The sequence below is a fragment of the Leptonychotes weddellii genome, chromosome 8, assembly GCF_054177405.1.
Source record: "Leptonychotes weddellii isolate Sample4059 chromosome 8, ASM5417740v2, whole genome shotgun sequence".
Lineage (NCBI taxonomy): Eukaryota > Metazoa > Chordata > Mammalia > Carnivora > Phocidae > Leptonychotes > Leptonychotes weddellii.
The window spans coordinates 35,976,796-36,003,691 of record NC_138376.1 but is presented as its reverse complement, the minus strand read 5'-3'; the positions used below and the strand labels follow the sequence as shown (position 1 = coordinate 36,003,691).

Here is a 26,896-nt window from a genome sequence, read left to right as displayed (position 1 = left end):
CAGAGAGTTGTTGCTATTCCTTTCTTCGATCTCCTGTTGAGTTTGTAGGTGTTCAGAATGGTTTGATCCCTATCCCGCTGAATTCCTGAGAGGAGACGAAATCCAGGTCTCCTACTCCTCCGCCATCTTGCTCCGCCCCCTCGTTTGTTTTGTTTTTAACAATGCATATTATCTTAACAGTGAGAAAAAAAGTTTTTCATTCTGGGAAAACTATTACACTGGTCAAGAATTGTGAGAAGTTATTAAAGTATAAATCGTGGAAAATACAAAGTATTTCACAAAATGGGCTGCTTCATTTTTATTGGTAATTCACTTAAGGAAAAATACTCCAATTTGCTATTAACACATGGGATATCAACACCTGAAAACCTTAAGTTTTCAGACTGCACTAAGTATATTTCAAACTAATAAAAGCATAAAATTTTTGTAAAGAACAGTACTTACAACTTCAACATGCTAAAAAGTATTCATTTTGAATTCTTCTTACAGTCTCATGAGCTGCCCACATTTTAAAAAACTAAAAGTCGTATCTCTGAGGGCTATTGTTTTCTAATACAGGGACCAAGAACTTGGCTTGCCATCAAGTTTTGTTCCTCTAGGAAAGTAACTCCAGTTTGACGAAATGTGATTAAGAGTACAGGTTCAGGAGACAGATGACCTGGTTATAAATCTTGATTCAATCCTGTTCACTGGCTATATAACTTTGGATATTTGTGTTATCTTTTAATAAAAACTTACCACATGTATAAATATATTGAGACAATGCTTCTTGTTTCTAAAAAAAAAAAACTTACAACATATTGCTCAAGACCTAGAAACATTTTAAGGACCTTCAATATTATCAGAGACATAATCACATCTAAGAATATTAGATATAATAAATCTTCTGAGGGCACAAAACATAAAAGGAAAGGCGGAATGTGAATTAGAAGTATATAGACTACACTGAATAAAGAAGACTCAGGTTTACAACCTCCCCAATACATAGTGCCAACTAAGATGTTTAATCACAAATATCAAGTGACCTCAAAGCTCTACATAAAACTACAGATAAATTTGCTTTGAGCTCCACCTCCTCTTCCTCTGGAACCTCTTCCTGCTACAATCCACAACCACCAGATACACACACACACTCACTCACCAACCTAATTTTCCCTAATTCCTGGACACACAGGGCCTCCAAATTACTCTTTGGCTATCATCTTCAACAGCAAATCTCACTGACTCCTATGAAGTGTTACTAAGGTGTCCAGTGTTTCTTCCTTCTTCTGCCCTTTACTTCCTTTTACTTAACCAGCCAGTAAATAAACTACTAACATAGTAGTATCTATTTTCTACCAACTTCACTTCCTTTCCTAACTTTGAAAAATGACTCCAAGAAATCCAGTAAAAAAGAATCCTCACTTGGGGAGTATCATGTATTGACAAACAAACTCAGAAAAACTTTGAATTTCACCCTACAAATGAGAAAAACATCCTACAAAATAGGTAGTATCAATGCAAAATTGGCCAAGAAAAAGACAATGTGGATAATCTTCATATAAATAAGAATGCAATTACACTAATTTGTTCCATAGACATGGAGTAAGAAGAGGCAATTTAGAGGGAGGCAAGAAATACAAGCAAATGAGAGGGAGCTAAAAAGTTTGGAAAGGATACAGTTATTCTTCATCTATTAAGATAATCAAAGATACTTAACTCTGCACTAACCAAAAACAACTTAAAAGATGATCAATAAAATTCACAAACCACGTCTTCATGTTTTAATATATCTTTATAATAATGTGGTTATCTAATCATAGCCAATGCATGATCATAATCTGAAAAAAGAAAGCAATTAATTTCTATATCACAGAATTAAATAAACATCACAAAGAATAATAAAAACCAGATTAAAGGGCAAGAGTCTTTTTTTTGTTTCTCAAATGAAAGAGGTCATCCTAAACTGAGTCACAGTTCTTATGCTAATTAAAATTTAAGGAATACACTTAATGTTTTTAATATAACATTAAGGATTTCCAAAAGTGTTATTAAAACTAGTACCTCCAACTTTACAAAACATAAATCAGAAGATATGGAAAAGTGATATTACTAAAGATGTATGAATCTAAGCAGAACTAAATGTTTATTTAATATGTCCACTGTTTTAGCTTTGGCTGCATCCATTAGACCCATGTTTGAAAACTAGGTTTGCAACCTAACAAAAATGGTTTACCCTATTCCTAAAGTTTTTGTTTTTTTAGAATGTAAGTAATAGTATATAAGGAATCATGTACCTCAAGTCATTAGATTTTCATTTTTATGTCTTAATTAAATCAGATAGTAGCAAAGAACCTTTAAGTCCAAAGTGAAAGGACCAACAGGAGAAAATCTCCTTAATATGAAATAAGTATACACCTCCTGAGTGCCAACATATCAAAATCATGAAGGAAAACAACAGATATAACAGGACTATTTTGAAAGTTTCTAAATTTATTCTTTCCTGCAAATATGCTATTCTCCACACAACTGCTGCCTCTCCAACTTGACAAAGGGCCTTCCTATTGCAGCTGCCCCTCCCCCACTGGAAAAGACAAAAGTAGGAAAAGAGAGAGAAAAAGTTATGTACATTCATTGTCAATGGAATCCTACTCCTTTCTCTTTTTCCATCACAAGACTGTTAATGAGAGCCAAGAGAAGTAGAGTGGGAAAGACACTAAATAAAGAACTCAGACATACTACACTGAAAACACCCCAGTAATTTATAATGGTCACATTTTTCATACTAGTTATATGGATTTAAAAATGTTATTTGTGCTTGCAGTTCTAGGATGAAGGGACTTTAGGATAAGAACGGCAGGTAATGAGGGCTAATACATCTATGACTCAAAAGACATTAGACCTACATGAGATCCTTCTCCCAAAGCTGCTAGACTCCTTGAGGCCACAGATGACATTATCAAGCAGGCAATGAATGCTGATCCAAAAAGCAAGATCAGGAGATATCCCAGAAGCCCAGGTTCTGGCACTCAAACTTTCCAAGCTTCAATTATTTCTACAATTTGAAATACCTTAGCAGAAACAAAATGTATTAACTCCTTAAGGGGAAAAATCAGAATTTAACTTTCCAGGTAAGTCCAAGGTAAACATTAACATGATTTATATAATAATGTCTTAAATTTAAATTTATGGTTTAAATATAGGATATAAAGGGGGAAGGGGATACAAATAATTCAGTTAAAAAAATTTTCTATAGGTAACAGTCTGTATCTACCACATTCCTAAATGTGGAAGGAGGTTGGAGGAGGGTTATAAGGAAAGAAATGTAATTTTCACAATAGCCACTTCTATATTCTTTGAATTTTGTTTCAACATGTATTATTTCAGTGATTTTTTTTTTAAATAAAAAATTTGGTGTGCTCACAAACAACAGTGCTACAAGTCAAATTGTTCCAGGGCATTTAGAGAAAGATCTTAGTTGTATGAACACACATTACTACGTCTAAATCCTTACACATCTTTTCTAGCATTACCTGTACTGAACTATTTCGTTAATACAGTGAACACAGCCTACACAGGATTCAGAATATTATCAAAAATATCCCAAGTCACAAAACAAATTGCTCTTAATCAGTGTGTATACTTAAAGTATAACTTTGACGTTTTATCTACTGTTTTTATTGTAATTCCCAATAAGTTGTCTTCCATTTAGTATTCTGACATCTACAGTTGTTTTCTCATCTAATGTGTTTCAAATAATGAAAGTAAATCAAACACAAAATTTTCTCCTGATATAAAGCCAGCTTCCTGAACTATTCTATTAAGGTCACCAATACATCTCCTAAAACTTAAAAACATCACTGAGGTTTATCTAAAAGAACAGGTTTCATAAAATAAGGGATTCAAAAATATCAAGGTAACATAAAATCATGTTGACATTTCCTTCATTAAAAAAAATTCTTGGGTGCCTGGGTGGCTCAATTGTTGAGCGTCTGCCTTTGGCTCAGGTCATGATCTCAGGGTCCCGGAATCAAGCCCCACATCAGGCTCCTTGCTCAGCAGGGAGCCTGCTTCTCCCTCTACCTGCCACTCCCCCAGCTTGGCTCACGCGCTCTCTATATCTGACAAATAAATAAAATCTTAAAAAAAAAAAAACACAAAATCTGCATTCTTCTAGAAAAATGTGATATTAAAAAAACAAGAAATCACTAAGATGCTTCCAAACTAGCCACATACATCAGATCATTATCTTATCCCCATATTGCCATTTCTCTTTAAAAGTAACTTTTTAAAAGTTTTTAAACACACTTACAGACTTAATGTCTGCTTAACCATTTAACCCATGGAATACAGACATAAAATGCAAGATAAGTTGTCAAACTCCCCAATTAAAAAAAAAAAAAAAGACTCAATGAGGGGCGCCTGGGTGGCTCAGTCAGTTAAGTGTCTGTCTTCGGCTCAGGTCATGGTCCCAGGGGCCTGGGATCAAATCCAGCATGGGGCTCCCTGCTCAGCAGGCAATCTGCTTCTCCCTCTGCTGCTGCTCGCTCTCTCTGTCAATTAATAAAGTAAAAAAAAAAAAAAATCTTAAAAAAAAAGATTCAGTGATTTGATTTAAATCTTTTTCTAAATGAGAAAAATATTGCTAGAAATTTATGTCAAAATAAAGAAAGAAGGGCGCCTGGGTGGCTCAGTTGGTTAAGCGACTGCCTTCGGCTCAGGTCATGATCCTGGAGTCCCGGGATCGAGTCCCACATCGGGCTTCCTGCTCAGCAGGGAATCTGCTTCTCCCTCTGACCCTCCTCCCTCTCATGCTCTCTGTCTCTCATTCTCTCTCTCGCAAATAAAAAATAAAATCTTAAAAAAAAAAAATAAAGTAAAATAAAGAAAGAAATATCCAAATGACTTTTATTCACTTGCCAGCTCCCAAAAATACTTAAATGTTAAAACTTTTGTTTCCTTGTTCCTTATTATATCAAAAATTATATCAAGCTCTGAGAACTCTTCAAAAGGAAACAAAATTTCATTTTAAATTTAAAACAATGGGAAAAAGCAATTCATTTACCAACATCTGAGACATCAATGAATATATCCACTTATTTTTTAAAGTAAAAAAATCATAATAACATCATGTAATAACCTATAATACTATCAGTATAAAGCTCACAAGCTATATCAAAGCTCACAAATAACATCCCTTATCCACACTGTCCTGCAAATACTCTTTAAGTACAACCAATAAAAGTATTTATTAATTTCTTTTAATATCTTATTTCACTCATATTTCTCTGCTTAAGAGAAACTATTACTACACCATTTCTAAAAGGAGAAGTTCTTTCTATGTAGTGAGTTTTTAGACCATTAAGGATATGCACTTCAATCTCTATTAAAATGTGTAACCATCTATCTGATGGTTACCAGACGGGAGAGGGTTTGGGGAGATGGGTGAAACAGGCGATAGAGATTAAGAAGTGCACTTGTCCAGTGATGAGCACAGGGTGATGTATGGAACTGTTGTATCACTGTATTGTATACCTGAAACTGTATAACACTGTATGTTAATTAACTGGAATTAAAATAAAAACTTTAAAAAAATGCATCACCATCTAGATGGAATAGATCAACTGTTTCCTTAGTCCTCCCACTTAAGTACAGTTAAAAACTCTAGACAATACATATTAAAAATAAATAGATAAAAATATTCTGAAAGTGGAGAAAAGTAGACAGATCAGCCAAGAGAGCCCAGGTTCCTCAGAACCTGGTTAGTGAGCTGACAAAGTTTTCTTTTTGCCTCATATATTCTAGACTGAGTACTGGAGAAACCAGCAACTGTTACTGCCCATGAGAGGAGAGGAAAAAAGCTCCAAGAAAAGTCTGCTCTCTCCAGCAGAAGGACCAAGAAAAGGGTAACCTAGCAAGATGGAAACCAATCCACTGTAGTCAAATAGTACAGAGAAAAAGAAATCAAACTGGCAGGGAGCCTAGACTTCCACCCTCACTAGGCTGTAACTAGACCACCCACTCACCACCACTACCCCATTTTTCCAGCCAGCGTGGTGTCAGACAAGGCCAAGTGGAGAGCCAAGACTCTCGTACCCACCGGGTGGGAATGAGCCCCCTTCTCCTCTCTGTCAGTGGAGGCCACAAGGCAGCACTAAGGAGGCATACGTGCCCTTTCATCAAGGGGGATTCAAGGACTAGTGAGCCGCAATCCTACAACACTCAGCAGTAACAAGCAGCTCTTCCCTCTACAAGTGTCCACAGAGACAGAGTGGGGAACTAGACTTGGAGGTAACTCATTCTTTTTTCATCACAGCTTTTCTCTTTAGTAAGATACAATTTAAATGTAGATCCAAGGTCCTCAACCAATGTTATGATTTTTAAAAAATTACTGCCAATACTTCTACCAGGACATGAACACAAATCCTCAGCTTTAAATAACATGTCCTGACAAATGTCGGCTTTCTCTCCTTTCTCAGTAACTAACTTTCCAAAGGCATTTTAGTGGAGCCCCTTTATCTTCTTAGAACTACCTTTTCCATTCCAAAGAACTTAACAAAAAAAATTAATTTCCACCAGATCACTTTTCTAAATACATCCTGACTCCAAAGGCCATGTTCCTTTCCTAATGTCATGCTATCTTCTTGACATAGCTCTAGTAGTAGAAAAGACCTATCAAAATTAGTTTTACCCTAAGGAGCTAGATCTTACACAAATCCGAACACACTAAAAGCTTTTTTATTGTCTAGCCTCTCACACACAGTTGGTCCACTTTTAAACAGACTTGATCTGTTCCACCACAACCACCATGAAGACTATAGATTTGGTTTAGAGAAATAGGCTAATCAAACTAACTGCTTGTCCCATATTTTCTCATTTTAATTACTTTCTTCTTTTTGTCCTTCCTTAAAAACAACTAGCTTTGGGGCGCCTGGGTGGCTCAGTCAGTTAAGTGTCTGCCTTCGGCCCAGGTCATGATCCCAGGGTCCTGGGATCGAGCCCTATGTCAGGCTCTCTGCTCAGTTGGGGGCCTGCTTCTCCTTCTCCCTCTGCCCCACGCTACTGCTTGCTCTCTCTCTAGTGCTCTCACTCTCTCAAATAAATAAAATCTTTAAAAAAAAAATTAACTGCTAGCTTTTTTAAAAGAGAAATTAGAAAAGTTTTAACTTATTTACCTATTTTATTATTGTTTGATTTAACAGTACCTGGTATAGTATAGTCACCAGGAAAAAAAACCTATTTGTTGACTAAATTAACAATTTAGGTGATTTCCTTCTCTGACTTTCCCTTTATGAAATGGATGGGCAATTCCTGAGCAAAAAAAATAATAATAACAGGATAAAATAATAAATCCATAATGTATCTACTTGCAAATTACAGACATTCAAAATCTAGAACACCCAAAGTAAAGTATTAAATGCCATTTTCCACCTCCCACAACTCACTTTTTTTGCTTTCAAAGCACTCATGACTATCAAAATTATCATCTTATTCATTCATTTTTTCATTTTTGTCTTCTCCCCACCATTAGAAAATAAACTCATAAAGAGAAGGGAACTTACTTGTTTTATCCACCATTGTGTCCCTAGCATCTATAAAAGTCCTAACACATAGAAAGAACCTTGGTAAATATTTAACAAATGAATAAATGGCAAACAGAAAAGAATAAAACAATGGAGAGGCAGGATATGAGGAGGATATGCCACAGTATTGCCACCAATCTTACTAAAACATAGCTCAATAGAGAGTGCCTGGGGAATCTGGTTTCTTCTTTTTTTTTAGATTTATTTATTTCAGAGACAGAGAGAGAGAGTGGGTGCAAGCACACGAATCGGGGGACGAGCAGACGGAGAGGAGAGAATCTCAACCCGACTCCCCGCTGAGCAGGGAGCCCAAAATGCAGCTCAATCTCAGGACCCCGAGATCATGACCTGAGCCAAAACCAAGAGTCAGCCACTTAACCGACTGAGCCAACTAGGTGCCCTGGAAATCTCGTTTCTTATCAAGGATACTGAAGAGTCCCATTATCTAAAAAAGAACTGAAAACCCTGCTGTAACTGCTGCAAGAGACATGTGGTTGATGAAAACTACAGGCTTCAAAAAGAGCTTACTGAGAAGTATCCCTTACTTGGTTGCTGTTAATCTTACTTGCAATAAAGAAAGCTCTTATTTTACTTATATTTAACATAACTCACTACCTGGACTACATGAAATTTTGTACGAAAGCATGTATTCCTTGTGTTATGCCACCCCTGAGATTTTAATGTTATTACTACTACTATAAGCTATCCCATTCTTACTGATACATTGGGCCTTCTATTTTCGCTTTTAAACTTTGTTTTTCAGCACCATTTCTAGGGATGGAGGCAGTAGAAAACCATGAATGAAACTGTTCCATTTTATAAAGTTACCTACAGATAATTTTACACAAGCATTACAAGTCCTGCTTCATTTTCCAAATATCATTATTTGTACATTTTCTGCATGTTTCCATTCCATCTTTAGTCTTTGCAATGCCCTCATGTCAAATCTCAAGTTTAGTTTTGGGGGAAAAAAAAGTTTGTTTCCATAAAATTGCATTTTGAGGAAGCAGTTTGAATTTTCTTCTTCAAGGGTCAATTCTAAAGGTTATCAGAAGCATTTAATTTTGTAATTTTAACATCTTTCAATTATGCTGATGCTACTGGAGAATTTCAATGGCTAAGATTCATATCACTTTGTCTTTAGATTCTTAAAAGCAGAGAATGTTACAAAATGATCACATTTCTCCAATAACCAGCACATACTATATAAAATACATTTCTCATCTAAAAACAGGCTGACATTTGCCTATGACAGAGCTATCAACTACCAAGTCCTTGGTCCACCAACTATTACCAGTATGACTTTGGGCATAAATGACATATTCCTTGTCTTACTTTCATAGATGTCAGAATAAAGTGAGAAAATATATGGGAACTTGCAAAGTCTTAACACAAATAAAAGGTATTATGCCTATTAACTCTCCCTTTGCTTCCATTCTCACCGCACAACTCTGATTTCCATTACTATACTTTATAGCCTCAACTCTCTCCTCTTTCATAAAACCTTTCCTTCTCACTAAGATTAATCCATTAAAGCATTCTATTCTCCCTCTCCTGTCTCTAAAAACTCTGTGATTTCCCTAGTATCTTTTAAATAGTCTTAATACCTTTACAGGATACTCAAAATGCACAGTACCACTGGCTTTAATCCATACTTTTGGCCTTAAATCCCATTATACACACCCCCATAGAAAACCTTACATTCAACCAAAGTAGTCCATTATTTTTACCATAAAACACTTTGCGCCTTTGTCAGACATAGAGCACACCGACTATTCTTCTAACTTCCTATCTTTAAAGACCAAGTCAAGTGTTACTTTCAACATCTTTTCTGAAAAGTATTTTTTCCAAGATCCTTTAGCACCCATCATCTTTACCACACATTTGACATTCAGCCAATAAAGCACTGCAATTTATCCTTCTGTTTTCATGCTGTTAGCTCCCCCAATAAAATAAGTTGTGGGAACTCTTCTCACCACACCCCAAAATACTTCAGACAATTACTAAGTATTTGTTTAATGGAGGAGTGTTTACTTTGTTTCATCTCAATTACAAAGACCCAAAGTGCCAAATATCAACAAGTCACAACACTGACACTGAATCTCAAAGTTTACACGAACAAATAAATCAGACACTTGACTCTCTACTTTAGTCCAAAACACTGAAGTTGAGAATGAGGAAAGATCTGATAAACTAGCAAGTTTCTTCCCAATTTTGGCTCAATTCTTAAAACATTACAAATCTGTGAGGAAAGAGTAGACTATTCAAATTTTTTTATGTGGAAAAAATTTAATTACTGCCTAAATCACATCTGTACAAAAAGTAAAGAGAGACTGATGAAGAAAGACTTATACTGAAAAATCAAAACTTTAAAACTAATGAAAACATAGATTATCTTTAAAACCTCCCTGCTCCCAAGTTATACTGAGACAAGCCACAAAAAGCACCATTCTCATCGTAGTACTTCTTAGTGTGAATACTGTGAATTCTATATTGTGCAAGAACTCAACAAAAATGGACAGAAATATCTGAACAAGCTAGAAACAGGAAAAGAAATTTAAATAGCCAATAAATGTGAAAAAATGCCTAACTTCCCTCATAATCACAAAAATGAAACACTGAAACATGTGGATATTATTATAGATCTGTAAGATTAGAAAGAAAAAAAAAGAAAATCTGATGGTATCAAATGTAAAAGAACATGGAAGAAAAACTCTTTTATACTACTGGTAGGAATTTAAATTGGTGTAATTATTGAGAAATTAGACAATGTCTAATATAGCTGAATATGTGCGTACCCTAGGATGCAGCAAATTCTCAGCTATGTATATAACCTCAAAAGGATATTCATTGCAGCACTGTTTTGAATAGCTAAAAAATGAAAAATAGTCCTATTTTACCTCATAAAATGTGGTGAAGACCCAGAATGGAACACCACAGGACTGTGCAATCTCTACTATAAAACTCCATGTACATTCCTAAACATCTGACCTTCTGGGGGGAAAAGAAAATCATACACACTAAAATACTACTGATTAAGTGAAAACTAAATCAAACACTAAAAATACCAGTGATTATGCAAAAAAAAAAAAAAAGTGTAGGGTTTGGGACATACCAATTTAGACCTATGCAACTTTGGAACCTGAGCACTAAAATGAAAATAAAAATAAGTAATAATAACCTTAGAAAATGGATAATAAGTGGGTAATAACTTAAGGCTGCCCAAGCAGATGACAGACGGATTCCTCCATAGCTATTAAAAATTCATAAAAACAATAAAGTAGAAAGGTTGGTTTATGGATGTTAAGATAGTGCAGAGAGAAGAGGAGTCAAAAGATAGAACTTTATATGCTAGGACTGTCAACTTTGAGGAGAATGCCCAGGTACAGATAATCACCTTAACAAAAAAAAGGTTTCACTTAGGGATGCCTGGGTGGCTCAGTTGGTTAAGCATCTGACTCTTGGTTTCGGCTCAGGTCATAGTCTCAGGGTCCTGAGATCAAGCCCTGAGTTGGGCTCCATGCTCAGCCTGGAGTCTGCTTGTCCCTCTCTCTGCTCCTCCCCTAGCAAGCTCGCACACGAGGTGTCTCTCTCTCTCTCATTCTCTCTCTGGAATAAATAAATAAAATCTTTAAAAAAAAAAAAAAAAGGTTTCACTTAAAAGCTTAAAGAACGCCTGTTTACATAAGCAGCCAAGATGAGAGCCTCTCCCATTCTTACAGAAATTATAATTCTACACTCTTTATCACAGCTCCCTTTACCTAGTAAATAACACAACTTTCCCATTGTCCTGACATCATTCCTCTATTTACCACTTTTTTAAAGATTTATTTATTTATTTAAGAGGGAGAGCACATGTACAAGCATGTGTGCAAGTGCGGGGAGGGGCAGAGGTAAAACTCTTCAAGCCGACTCCCTGCTAAGTGCAGAGCCCCACCTGGGACTCGATCCACAACCCATGAGATCATAACCCAAGCGGAAACTAAGAGTCGGATGTTCAACCAACTGAGCCACCCAGACGCCCCCATTTACCAATCATTTATGAGCTAACTACACAGTGTTATAAAAATATATTGTAGTCAAAGTGATTATGTTATGTATCGCATTGAAACCCATATTGAGTTTTAAAAAGTTGCAACCTGACAATTATACCAATGTCTAAATCACACAAAATACTATTTGTTTATGCACAGGTAAATATGTATAAAACTATGTATTATAAGGATACATATAATTTCAGAATATGGAGTTTGGGAGGAGAGGGAAATGATAAGGAGGTTAACAAAACTCAATTTTATCTATAATGTTTATTATGAAAGTAACACTCTAAAGCAAAAATGCCAAAATGATAACATTCTATACATAAGTTCATGAATCCTTGGTTCTATATTGTTTTAAACTATTTTTTAAATCATGTAAAAATGAAATAACACTGCAAAGGGACAATGAAATGAACAGTTTGTCATAAAACAAATTTAGTGTCCATAAACGTTTTTTTCAATAAGCTGCAAAAATTATTTGACCTTTCTATCCATCTTCCAGCCCAACTGGAATGGAATATCAATGCTCTTCAGTACAGCTATCTGAAATAATAACAGGGACGTGAGTCTTTTAGAGGAAGCCTGGTTAGTTCTATCATCCACTCCATAGTCTTACATTTACAAGATAACCTACGTACCTTAATGTAACAATACATTAAGCATAAAAAAAGCTTATTTTCAAGGGGACAGTGACTTATAAATTCTAACTTTCCTTTAAATCTTCATATACACAGCTGAAGTAATAAAGCCAATTTATTATCTATCGCTGTTGATTGCCTGTGGTTAATTTTTTCAATAAAAATTTTACTTTAGAATAATTTTAGGTTTTTGGAAGAGTTACGAAGGTAGTACACAGAGTTCCCATATCCCCTTCACTCTGTTCCCCTAACATTGTATCTTGCATAACCATATTATACTTGCCAAAACTAAGAAATTAACACTAGTACATTACTACTAACTAAACCACTGACTTTATAAAGATTTCATCAGTTTTTTCACCAGTGTCTATTTTTTTGTTCCAGAATCCAATCCAGGATACTACAATGCATTTGGTCATCATGTCTCCTTAGGCTCCTCTAGTCAACATTAGTTTCTCAGTCTTCCCTTGGTTTTCATGACCTTGAAATTCTTTTTCAGCCCTGGTCAGGTATTTTGTAGAGTGCCTTCAATTTAGGTTCATCTGATTCTTTTTCTCACGCTAAGACTGGGATTATGGGTTTGGGGGGAAGAATAAATACCACAGAGATGAAGGGGATACACGATATCAACATAATATATCACTGATGATGTTAGCTTTGATCACTTGATTATGGTGGTACTTGCCAGCTTTCTCCACTGTAAAGTTACTATTTTCTTCTTCCATCTATTTTTTTAGTCCAGCCCATTCCTGAGGGATGCTTTTGAGGGGAGGGGAGGGGATGGAGGGAAAGGAAGTATCTACAAATATTTGAAATAATTCTGTGAGATTTCTCCCTTCTTCCCATTTATTTATTTACTCAACCATTTATCTTTATCAGCATGGACTTAGTTATATTTATGCTCCACTTTGGGTAATGATCAAATACTAGGTTATTCTGTTGCTTAAACCGTTCCAGCTCTGGACACTGGAAGCTCTTTTAGATTGGCCCCTATTGACATTTTTCAGTTTTTTTTGAGCACTTCCTTACTTTCTGGTACTATGAGATGCTCCAGGGTCCACCACGTATTTTCCTTGCCACAACCCTAAAATCAGCTATTTGTCTAAGGAGCCCTGCTTCCTTTTATTGGAGAATAATATTTAGAAACCAAAATCTGGACACTGGCTATAGTCATTGCTACTGGTGTGTCTAACTTTCCTTTAAATCTTCATATACACAGCTGAAGTAATAAAGCCAACTTATTATCTATCGCTGTTGATTGCCTGTGGTTAATTTTTTCAATAAAAATTTTTTCTAGGTTTCTAGGCTGTCTCAGCCGAGAGAGCTGAGAAATATATGTATGTGTATTAACCAAGTTAATACAAGTATTAACACACACATATATAAATATATCTGTATGTGTTGGTACATATCTTAAACTAAACATGAGTTCATACTGATGTCTCCAACTCTAATTTGGTACCCTGTGGTTACTTTTTAATCCCAGATTATGCTTCCCTCTATTATCCAGCATTTTCAAACTGCATCCTCTATTCTCAGGCAATTCATTCAAGTCAAGTTCTAGTGTTAGTTGTACTGAAACAGTAAAGTAACATGTATTTCAAAATGGAGTCCTGGGATAGGTCATCTCCACTACTGGGACAATACATCAGCACACAATTAAGAGAACTATATAAATACTTAACTTTAACTTATTTTTCTTTAACTAGTGTTCTATTACTTCAATATATTATCTCTGAAAAGGCACTTTCCTTTTAAAAAAAAGAGAGAGAGAAATGAAATGAAAGGTCAATGGCATGGCTTACTACACACTATCAATATATCATTTTAAGTATAAGAAAACAGAGAAATTATGTGGTTTGACCTATATTATTCCACCAGCAAAAAACAAAGCTGGAACTTGACTGTGTTTTAATCCATTTATTCTACTCCAATTTCCAAATCTGCATTACACTCCATTTTAGGTTATAAGAAATAAGTCGATTTATAAAACAAAAAATAAAAAACAAAAGTGACCTTCTCCTATAAGTTCAAGTCCCTTTTACAGCTTTTCTTAGTTGTTTCAAGAGAGAAAATATAGTTAGGTAAAGTACAGTTAGTTCACTTCTGAAATCAACTAATATTACAGTAGGAGTTCATATTTAGAGGTAAAACCATAATTAAAATAAACACAAATTATTCAGGGAACAAATATTTACTAAATATCCACATTGTGCAGGTGGATATTACTACGTAAGGTGAACAAACAAATGAGACACGTTCTAGCCTTCCCAGAAGAACTCATAATCTAATGAGGCCAGGGATATAGCTAGGTATAAGAAAACTAATATAGGAAACAAGACAATTATAAGTGAAGTATAAATATACAGATACTCCTTATTTTTTTCCTTCTCTAAACTACTGAGAACTTTGTTTGCAAATGATTTAAGAATCTTGATTGTTTTCTGGCAGAGGCAACTAGAATATTTACTAAAAAGGGAATGTTTGGTGGTTAAAGAGTAAACTGTTACTTTGATAAATACCTGCTGCAATGCTGAAACTTAACAGAGAAATCTGATATTTGCAAAGGGACTACGAAAGTAACAATATACAATTAGACTTGAGTCAACTATCCTGGATTTCAGTTCAAATTCTAGATCTTCTTAGCTAGTCAACATTGGGTAAACCATCTCATCTATATGTCACCATATTTAAAATGGGGTTATCATCTGCCCTACTTACAAGACAGTAGGCTCAAATGAGAATGTACACAGCAAAACTACTTTGTAAGTAAAAGAGTGCTACCCAAATGCAAAGTACCATTTATTTTTTTAAAAAGACAGGTAGATACATACATACATATATAAACACACATGTACACACCATACACACAGTGTTATTATCCACCAGGACACCAAGCAAATGTAGAGTAAAAAATACACCATGAACAATTTAGTTTTTAAAATACATGTATTTCTTAAAGTTAAAGATTAAATCCTATGAAGCTAAAGCTAGAAATTTAAGTGAGAGTACTAACCTTAACAAAATTATCAGGAAACATTCCTCTTCTCCCATTTAGTTCTCCTTCTAGCCATCCTTCCTCCTGCAGTTTTTTCACATTCCTGATGATTTCACCAACTCGAATAGTTAATTCATCATCATGTACAGCATCGTAGTCATACTCCACAATATAGTCAACTAAAAAAAAGAAAAAGAAAGGTCTAAAACTTAATTCATGAAATACTATTAACCATACTAATAAACTTAAAACTAAGGAGCCTGTTTAACAACAATAATATTACAAAGACATTATCCAGACTTACTTCAATGATTTTAAATATTTGGCTACATTTGTAAATTTCTTGACTGCCTTAGTATGAAACACAGTACAAATTTTAAGTAGAAGCCTCAATACAATATATAATTCATGTCATAACTTGTTCTTATGGTCAGATGTATGTATTATTAGTGACAGATAAGCTCTATAGTGGTCCCTATGATCCCCATCTCTTGATATTCATGGCTTTGTGCAATTCCCTCTCCTTGACAGGGGACATGACTTATGACTGACTTCTGACCAACAGAAAATGACAAAGATGATAGACTTTATAGGACTACATAAGATTACAATGTCCATCTTGCTAGGAAACTCTCACACTTGCTGGCTTTCAAGATGCAAGCTGCTTTGCTATGAGCTGGCCTACCAAGAAACTGATGAAGGTCTCTGGCTGACAGCAAAACCTGAGGGCATCAGTCCAACAGCCCACAGAGAACTAAATGATGCCAACCGCCATGTAAGCTTGGAAGCAGATCCTTCCCCAGCTGAGAGCCCAGACCTGGCCAACACCTTCATTGCAGCCTTGCATAGTACCCAGTTAGTCACACCCAGACTTACCGAATCACAAAATCTGTGAGATAATAAAATGTGTGTTGTTTTTTGTTACTACATAACAGAAAATGAATACACCCTGAAGATTAGTTAAGGATCTATTTTACCACCTTTAAGTACAGAATTTTAGATTATAGGACATCATATTTGCATACTATTAATATTTTACAGGGCTCAATACAGGAAAGCAATAACAGATTTCCTATTTAAGATGGCAGACTAGCCATACCTCCATTCATCCTTTCTTCCTCCTATAAGAATGATTTTTTAAAAAGAACACACACATACACACACACAAACACACACACAGTTACAACCAAAAGAAGGGATAAGGATTATGGGTAGACATTGTTGGTTGCCAAATCAACAGCCTTTACTAAAAAGGGAATGTTTGGTGGTTAAAGAGTAAAGTGAGAGTACACTGACTCCCGACATCCTTCTTCCTTTCTTATTGAACCCCGATTTTGTTCAGGTATTTTGAGATCTTGTACTTTTACAAATGCGGCTTCCCTCATTCCCAGAGGGTTAAATCTTTTCTTGTCCAGACCAGGGCTTTTCAAATACTAATGTACAATCAAGTCATTTTATTTGCTTGCAGAAGTCATCTTGTTGAATCTTGCTTAAATGTGTACTCTGAAAAGGCCCTGGATATCTAATGCTGCTGGTCAAGGAGGCAATGGTCTAAAGATAATTTATTTACTAAAGACAATTTATTTATAGTAATTTCACACACACAAACATATATGCATGCACACACTGGTTTTCAAATACACATGTGATAGATAGATTCTACCCATAAGATATGAGCAAGGGTTCGCAGAAAGTTTTATCCAACCTTAAAAACAAAACACAAGGAAAAAAATGTCTTCTTGCAGACTTTAGATATTCCTCAGTGAGAATGTAATGCCCAAAACTGCTATAACTATTTAAGACAAGAAAAAGACTAAGAGATTGTCTTAATCCCTTCTTAAGACAAGAAAAAGATTATGATGGAAAAGAAGAAAGAGGAAAATGACCTAGATCTTTGCTAGATTCATCAAACTGCATATTAACCAACAATACCATTAGTTTTCTTATTACAGAAGTAGTTTTTTCTTAACCTTTTTTTATTTTTTTTTATTTTTTTTTTTAAAGATTTTATTTATTTATTTGAGAGAGAGAGAATGAGAGACAGAGAGCATGAGAGGGAGGAGGGTCAGAGGGAGAAGCAGACTCCCTGCCGAGCAGGGAGCCCGATGCGGGACTCGATCCTGGGATTCCAGGATCATGACCTGAGCCGAAGGCAGTCGCTTAACCAACTGAGCCACCCAGGCGCCCTTTAACCTTTTTTTAAAGATTTATTTTAGAGATAGAAAGCGTACGCATGAGCGGGAGGGTCAGAGAGAACGGGAGAGAGAATGTGAAGCAGACTCCACACTGAGCACAGAGCCCAACTCGGGGCTCGATCTCACAACCCTGAGATCACGACCTGAGTGAAACCAAGTCAGACACTTAACCGACTGCACCACCCAAGGGCCCCAGTTTTTTCTTAACTTTTAAGTAAATTTTAGACAGGATTTCTACTTGCAGCTGAAAATCCCAACTGGAGAAGAAAGTCAAAAAGAAACTTTTCAAATTTATGAAAATGGATCCATAACTAATAACCAGGAATAAAGCCCAGAGAATTTCAGGAAACTATAACAGATACCAAATTGCTCTGCAGAATCCCATAAAAGCTAGAAATTCAGAAAAGGAGGGCTTATGGGAAATGCAAAACTGAAAACAGGGGAATTACCTCTACATGGAAGAGCTACCACTCACTATCAACCACAATAGTTCTAAGACAATAATGCTAAATAGGCAGGCATTTTTCTCTGAAGGCCAAAAACTAAAGGGTTAATCCCCACCCTCCACCTCTGCCCCTCCCCCAACACACACACACACACACACACACACACACACACACACACACACACACACTTTGGGGAAACTAGTATAGCTCCTATGGATGAGTGCTGGTTTCTTATAGAAATGACTACTGATTTCCAGAATTTAGAGGTCTCCACAGCAATGAGCAGCTCCCTGCCTAATAACTGTAAAATAGAACACTTAAGTTCTACCTACATAAATAGTGTCCCCAGCTTATTATTTATTCATAAATATGAATAGACTATAGTTAATCATGAAAAACCATAATAAAATGAAAAATTACTCCTGGATGAAACATACATCCACCTCCCCCCTTTTACCCTCCAAAACAATGGAGTCCTAAAGCCATTTAGGGGTAGAAGAGCACAGTGGGGAAAAAGGGGGGGGAGTGAGGAGGAGGAGTCCAATATGAGAAGTTAAAGACCAAGAAGAGTAAAAGAGGTTTCCAAAATTGGGGTGGGGGTAGAAGCAGGAGTCAAGCTATCAGAGCCAGAGTACAGTAAGGAGAGCATCCACATACGGGGGCCTCCCTAGTACAGCTTATCAGCACTCTAACACAAGGTAAGGAAGGCATCCAGGTACAGGCACCTTGACATGGTGTTTCAGACCTCAAGCACAGTGGAGAGGGCATCCAAGCTGAGGGGTAGCTTGGTAAGGGATATCAAAGGTCAAATGGTATTGGGGGTGGGTGGGAGATTTCCATGCAGAGTTATGGAAGGGTAAAGGTGATCTAAAATGAAGACTAATAGTCCAAGGAGAGTAGGGTGTTTGCGTGAGGGTGAAGAGTGACAACAGAGATGGAAGACTAGCTACATCCAGAGGATTGATCAAGTAAGTAAATATATTAAAGGTAATAGAAGCCAAGCTTCTCTGTGTCAGAGAAGGGAGTTGCAAACATAAAGGAGAAAAAGCTAGATTCAATAATGTGATACTAAATGAGAAGTATCACCATGAACTTAGTTTTCAATACATAAATATACACACACATAAAACACACACACACACCAGCTCTGTCCACTGAAAGGGCCTGAGACCAGCAACAGTTCAATAGCAATGAGCAAACCTAATGCTGAGATCTTAAAAACACCACTTTCTACTAAAAAGAACTAGGAATCCTTGGGAAGACAGGCACTTCCGCCACTAAGGCAGGAAAAGTACAAGATAAGCCTGGGACACAATATTATGTCACAAAGCAAGGAAGTTAAAAAAAAAAAAGATAAGGTGATGCCAAAGGACAGAGAGAAGTGTGATATCAAAAAGGCTCCCACTGGCCAAATCACGACAATTTGAGCATCAAAATAAACAATGACAGTAACAGAATATATCCCATTGAATAAAGTAAGAAATCATGCATCCATGCATGTATAAATAAATGTTAATTTTTTAATTCTATGGTTGGATTGTGATTAAGTAGAAGATCCTGGCTTGCAGAAAATACACACTAAAATATTCAGGAGAAAGACTATTAGTCAGGAAAAATGTCTTTGTACTGTACTTATTTCTACAATTTACTATTTCAAAATAAAAATTGTGAACATGTACAAATTTTTATCCTCAAGAGATATAACGAAGTTCATAAAATCAGAACAGACTGCTATAAAAAAAAAAAACTAAGAAAATAAAAAGGGTTGAGAAATCTGTATCTTCCTGGGCGCCTGGGTGGCTCAGTCAGTTAAAAATCTGTGCTTGGCTCAGGTCATGAACCCAGGGTCCTGGGATCCAGCCCCGCATCTGACTCCCTGCTCAGTGGGGGGCCATGCTTCTTCCCCTCCCTCTGCTGCTCCCCCGGCCTGTTCTCTCTCTCTCTGTCAAATAAATAAATAAATAAAATCTTAAAAAAAAAAAGAAATCTGTATCTATCAACATGTTTCATTAACTTTTTTTCTCTTTTGGAGAGGTGGAGACAAATCCAAGAAAGTTTTCCAGAAAAGGTAAAGCAAAAAGATATAAAGAAAATATAAAAGACCGATGACCAATCCAGACAATTCAACATCCAATTAACAGTTCTAGGGAAAAAAAAAAGAGAATTGACAATGAAATAACACAAGGAAATACTCCAAAGCTAAATGAACAAATCTTCAAATATAAAGAGGTCTATGAAAATCCAGTACAATAACAAAAAAGTAAGTACTCACATCTAGATGAAATTTCATAACAAAGATAAATATATCCCTGAAAGCTCTCTGAAAAGAAACAGAGTTCATCTACAAAAGAATGAGAATCATCAGAAGACTTCTCATTGAGGACACCAGATTCTACAGAAGTAAAAAGGCAAGGTCACTTAAGTATTAAAGGAAAATGAATTCCACACTCAGCCAATCCGCAGGCAACTATAGGGTGTAACATTTTCACACAGGCAAGGAAAAGGAAATTAACCCTACATATGACCTTACATGCTACCCAGTAAAATAAAAAATATGAAACAAAAGAAAGGAAGACATGAAATCCAAGAAATAGTGGAGCCAATCCCAGAGAGTAAGAAAAGTGCTAAGGGCGCCTGGGTGGCTCAGTCGTTAAGCGTCTGCCTTTGGCTCAGGTCATGATCCCAGGGTCCTGGAATCGAGCCCCACATCGGGCTCCCTGCTCAGCAGGGAGTCTGCTTCTCCCACTCCCCCTGCTTGTGTTCCCTCTCTCACTGTGTCTCTCCCTGTCAAATAAATAAATAAAATCTTTAAAAAAAAAAAAAAGAAAGAAAAGTGCTAAGATGGTAACTGTGCAACAAATCTAAGGAACAGTCTAGACTAAGAAGGAGACAAAAATTTCTAGGAGGTATTTGGGGGCAAAGAGGAATGAAGAATAGACTGTTTTTTAATTAACTTTAGATTTTTAGAAGCTAATAATACATGTGGTAATCACTAACATAGTAAGAGTATAAAATGCCAAACAAAAAATACTGGACTTGCAGTTCCAGCTCCAACACATGAAAAACTTAGAAGCCGTCACTCCCACCCCTACAACAAGAAAAAAGCTAATCAAACTGAAAGTCACGGACTTTCCCTGGACCCATCAGAGAAATGAAGACACAAGGCAAACTGCCAGCTCAAGATATGGAGAGATGGACATACCCAGGAAGTCAAAGCCAAGAAGTACTAGATCACCTCAAATACAAACAAGAAGAACCATAAACTGAAAAGAACATTATATTAATTTCCCAGGGCTGTCATAACAATCACAAACTAGGTGACTTAAAACAATAAAACTTTATTCTTTATAGCTCTGGAGACCAGAGTACAAAGTCAAAGTATCAGCAGGGTTGGATCTTTCTGAAGACTCTGAGAAAGAATTGCTTCACACTCTGCCTTGGCTTCTGGAGGCTGCCAGAAATCTCTGGCATTCCTTAGCTTGCATAATTCCAACCTCTGCCTCCATCTGCACATGACCTTGCCCTTCTGTGTGTCTCAAATCTCCCTCCCCTTACTCTTAATAAGAACACTGCTCACTGGATTTCTGGTCAGTCCTAAATCCAGGACAGTATTATCTTAAGATCCTTAGTTACATCTGCAAAGACCTCGTTTCCAAATAACATCACATTCATATCTATACCAAGGCTTAGAACTTGGACTTACCATTTTGGGGGCAGAAAGTTAATCCACTGCAAACACCTAAATGGTATTTTTGATTAACTACTACAGGCTGAACATGGAAGAGCATCACAGTAGGAAACTTCTGGGAACCACAGTCTCAGGATTCCATCTGAGGAGTAGTTCTTAGGAAAACTCAAGTTCTTAGGAAAACCCAGACAGCCAGGAAGACAAAAAAAGGACTCTAAAGAAATGTGAAGCCTCTGGCACCTACACCTAGAGCAAATATTAAATACAATACAACTCTTGGACAGACTAATATAAAATCTCACACTCAATATCTGTTTATCTCAGCTCCTATTCCCTAATAATGTCCAACCTTCAACAAAAATTATACATCATGCTTTTAAAAGGCAAGAAAAAACACAAAGCAAGCATCAGAGACAGACTCAAATATAATACATATTTTGGAATCAGACAGGGAATTTAAAGTAACTATAATTAATATGTTAAGGGTGATAATGGGGAAAAACAAAAATACAACAAGCAGGAACAGATGGGTAAGGTAAGCAGATGGAAACTCTAAAATCAAAAGGAAATGAAAGAAATCAAAAATACTAATGGAAATAAAGGATGCCAGGGTGGCAGATCACTGCCCCAGGAAATGAGGGGTGCGTGCTGAAAGGGAAAAGTGAGCACCACAGCAAAGGTGGTGTCTCAGAGGGGATCCACAATGGTAGCACCTCAGAATAAGGTTTCAGGCAAGGTAGGATGCATGGCAGCAGCCACTGAGATGCTGGCCAGCTGGTTGGTGACCTAAACTGAAGGGACAAGTGGCACGCTCAGCATCCACAGCCCTGAGCCCTTGCCTCAGTTTTCTAAAATTCAGGCTCCCTTCCACCAGACCTTTACGCCCAGAATCAACAACTTTATCAACCCTCTCCTCCCCCAGCCCCTGGAGTTCTGTGTGGAGCAGGGACCAGGAACTTCCAGCACTGAGATCCGGCCCTGAGGGGTTGACAGGTAACAAGAAGGTCCCCGGTGCCCAGGAGGAGGGAACTGTGCAGGAGAAGGGGGAAGTAACTAGGCAAAGGGGTACAAGCTCTCTGCACCTACCCCCATCTCCTCCCTCTGCCATTGCCCATTCTGTGCAAGCAGCCCTCCTAAGCACCAGGGCCGTGGAGGTGTCCTGGTAATCACCACTAATGGAAGCTGCCAGCACCACCATCTGGACCTCAGAGGAAATGGTCAGCTTTACCCAGAAATCAGTATGCACAGCACACAGGCAGAAATGCTCCCAAGGCTCCTGACAGTTCCGCAGCAGGGGCAACAGGCAAAGGGGCAATCCTTGTCCCTGCTCAAAGATGACACTTCAAATGAACAAGAGCTTTTCTGTCAGAAGTTAGTTGCATCAGTGTTGTATACTTCATTTCATGGACTCAGTTTCAGACTTGAAGACCAACAAAATTAAAAGAACAACACTGAATGAACTGATTGAGTACGTTTCAACTAATTGTGGGGTAATTTGTCTAATCAGTGTATTGTGATAAAGTAAAAATGATCAGTGCTGGCATCTTCCATACTCTTCCTCCAAGTCATAATCTAGATTTTGATCCAGAAAAGGATGAACTTGAGGCCTCTTGGCTTCACATACAATTGGTGTCAGAGTTCTTAAGATTTTTGGAGTTTGGGTTTGGAGAGCATTGCAAAGTAATGTATGGACCAGAAATTTGTAAAAACAGTTCCTGACCTTTTCAACACTGAAGGTATCTCAGAGAACAGGAATACCTGAAAACTGTTCTGCACTGAATTTATAGGAAATTTCTTGGATTAAGAGCATTTATCAGAAAACAAATTAACAACACTTTCCTCAGTTTTATATATGAAACCACATTTCCATGGGGTTGCTGAACTCTTTGAAATATTAGTAAGTTTTATCAATGGCTTTATGCCATACCACTGAAAGCAGAACATAAATAATTTCTAATGAAGGCTTTTATCGTACACTTACTGCAAAAGGATTAGCTTTGTCCCATGCTCAGCTAGCCTACTGTGTTGTATAGTTTCTAGGGAAAGATACAACATTAACATAACCAGAGATCACAGGAGTGCTAAAATTTTGGCCAAAAACATGCAGTCAGAAAGAGGTGATGCTTTCAGAAGAAACTGAGAAATCTTAGATGTCACTGAACCAACACAATTCCAAAGAACTGAAGAGCCCCTTTTTAAGCAGATATCCAGATGTGTGTCCAGTTCTCAATTTTAGGTTGGAGAAAGGGTACTGCACACTTCTGGAATAATGAATATATTCTTAGTTTGAGGAGAATATTAATAAAATCCTGACAATTACATTTGGCAGTTTGTAAAAAATCTCCAATGAACACTGGAATTAGACCACTCGTAGCACTGGTGTACAACACACTGAAAACCCTAATGGACATAAAAACGGCAAGCTTTCCAACAATCTTACTAGCTCACCCAAAGATGAAAGACAAAAAAGAGTAAAAGAAGAAATTGGAACACAAAGAATTACAGGGAAAAATCAGAGCAGCAAAAGCTAAAGAAAGCTTAAGAAAAGCAGAACAGTGCTTACAACATGCACAGTAGTCTCAGCAATAGAAGTGACAAATTAAAGAAAAAAGCCTACACCACTACTGGATAAGCACAATTTTGTACACTGTTTTGAAACACGTAAAAAAAAAAATCTTTTTTTAATTAATTTATTTATTTGACAGAGAAACACAGCAAGAGAAGGAACACAAGCAGGGGGAGTGGGAGAGGGAGAAGCAGGCTTCCCGCCAAGCAGGGAGCCTGATGCGGGGCTCGATCTCAGGACCCTGAGATCGTGACCTGAGCCGAAGGCAGACGCTTAACGACTGAGCCACCCAGGCGCCCCGAAACACGTAAAAATTTTGAAACAAACTTCATCAGTATAACTAAAGGGCCAATTTTATTTCCAGCAAATGTAAATGAAAAAAACATATAGACTAAACATAGCTCTGTGCTATACCATGGTCACAGTACATTGTAACCTTTGTCTCATCATTGATTTACTGTGTCACTTTCAAGTTATGAGTGAGATAATTATGAGAGTGGTAAGAATTATGATTTGAATTTTCTTGTTGCACATATAGGTATATTTTTCCTTTTTACAATGCTTTTCATTCATATTGTTACAGACCTTAGTTACAGCCTATGAAAAAGAGTATTTCCTAAAATAAAACTGAGGTATAATCCTTACCCTTCTCTTCATTTCTCCTAGAGATATGATGAGGGGAATTGCCCACTCTAAGCATTCCCTCACTACAGATATTACTTTTACTCTAAAATCTAAGCAAAAACTTAAATCTCCAAGTTTTTAAAGCACAAAATATAAATAAAAGCTGGGAAAATAAAACAAATAAGATAAAGGATGCCATTGGTGGGCTCATCACCAGACTAAACACCACCAAAGACAAAATCAGGAAACTTGAAAATAGGTCAATAGAAACTTCCCAAATTGAAATGTAAAGAGAAAAAAAAAAAAAAAACAAAACACAAAAAACAGAACATCTAAGAACTGTGTAACAATTTTAATAGATAGAATATATGAGTAACTGGAATGCTAGAAAAGGAAGATAATGGAGAATTTTCCAAAATCAGTATCATACACCAAACCACACACCTGGGAAACTCAGAAAATACAAAACAGGAAAATGTGAGAAAAGTCTACACCTAAGCACACCCTTTTCAAACTGCAGAAAACCAAACATAGAAATTCTTGAAGCCATAAGAAAAAAAGCACCTTACATATAGAAGAACAAGGGTAAGAATTATAGCAAACCTCTCTTCAGAAACACTCAAGAGAGGGGAGTAAACTATTTGAAGTATTGAAAGAAAAAAACTACCAACTTAGACTTCTAAGAGGGAAGTTTACAAAGATAACAGATCAACCTTAAGAAATAAGAAAAATCTCTGGGGCGCCTGGGTGGCTCAGTGGTTAAGCGTCTGCCTTCGGCTCAGGTCATGATCCCAGGGTCCTGGGATCAAGCCCTGCATCGGGCTCCCTGCTCGGCGGAGAGCCTCCTTCTCCCTCTCCGACTCCCCCTGCTTGTGTTCCCTCTCTTGCTGTCTCTCTGTCAAATAAATAAAATCTTTAAAAAAAAGAAAGAAGTAAAATCTCAAATAAATAATCTAACCTTATATCTAAAGAAACTAGAAAACATACAAACAAAGCTCAAAGTCAAAAGGAGAAAGAAAATAATAAAAATCAGAGCAGAAATAAATGATATAGAGATTTTTTTAAAAATAAAAAAGATTAATAAAACCAAGAACTGCTTTTTGGAAAGATAAATGAAATTGATAAACCTTTACCTAGACTCATCAAGAAAAAAAGAGAGAACTTAAATAAATAAAATCAGAAACGAAAGAAGTAACAACTAAGGCCACAGAAAAACAAAGGATTATTAAGATACTACTATGGAAAATTATATGCCAACAAATTGGCTAACCTAGAAGATATGGATAAATTTCTAGAAACATAAATCTTCCAAAACTGAATCAGAAGGAAATAGAAAATCTGAACAGACTGATGACCAGTAATGAAATTAAACAAACAAAAGTCCAGGACCAGATGCCTTCACAGTTGAATTCTACCAAATATTTAAAGAGTTAATACCTATTCTTGTCAAATTATTCCAAAAAATAGAGGAAGAAAAGATTCCAAATTTCACTCTACAAGGCCAGCATTACTCTAATACCTGAACCACTAACACTACAAAAAAAGAAAACTACAGACCAATTATCTCTGATGAACACAGATGCAGATATCCTCAACAAAGTATTAGCAAACTGCATCCAACAATACAAGAATCATTCACCACTATCAAATAGGATTTGTTTCAGAGATGCAAGCATGGTTCAGTATTCACAAATCAATCAACATGATATATCATATTAACAAAATAAAGAAAAAAATCCATATGATCATCTCAATAGACGCAGAAAAAGCATTTGCTAAAATTCAACATCCATTCATGATAAAAACTCTCAACAAAGTGGATTTAGAGGAAACACACCTCAACATAATAAAGGCCATAGCTAATGTCATACTCAATGGTGAAAAACTGATTTTCCTTTAAGATTAGGAACCAAAAATAAAAAAAATTAGGAACAAGACAAGGATGCCTACTCTTGAAATTTTTATTCAAAACAGTACTAGAAACGCTAGCCATAGGAATCAGACAAGAAAAATAATAAAAGGTATCCAAATTGGTAAGAAAGAAGTAAAATTGTCACTATTTCCAAATGACATGACCCTGTATTTAGAAAAGCCTAAAGACTCCACCAGAAAACTTTAGAATAAATGAATTCAGTAAAA

The 26,896-nt window shown here is 36.4% G+C and overlaps 1 protein-coding gene and 1 pseudogene across 2 annotated transcripts in view; one reads left to right on the top strand and one right to left on the bottom strand.

Moving 5' to 3' along the window:
* Positions 1 to 26,896, bottom strand: part of CD2AP (CD2 associated protein) — a 135,602-nt gene that overhangs the window by 87,302 nt on the left and 21,404 nt on the right. For both annotated transcript variants that reach the window (XM_031030502.2, XM_006727571.3), the window contains exon 2: positions 15,257 to 15,417. In XM_031030502.2, coding sequence (XP_030886362.1) covers positions 15,257 to 15,417 — 161 coding nt within the window. The remainder of the gene's footprint in view (positions 1 to 15,256; positions 15,418 to 26,896) is intronic.
* LOC102727454 (serine/threonine-protein phosphatase 2A 56 kDa regulatory subunit alpha isoform pseudogene) lies at positions 23,095 to 24,042 on the top strand (annotated as a pseudogene).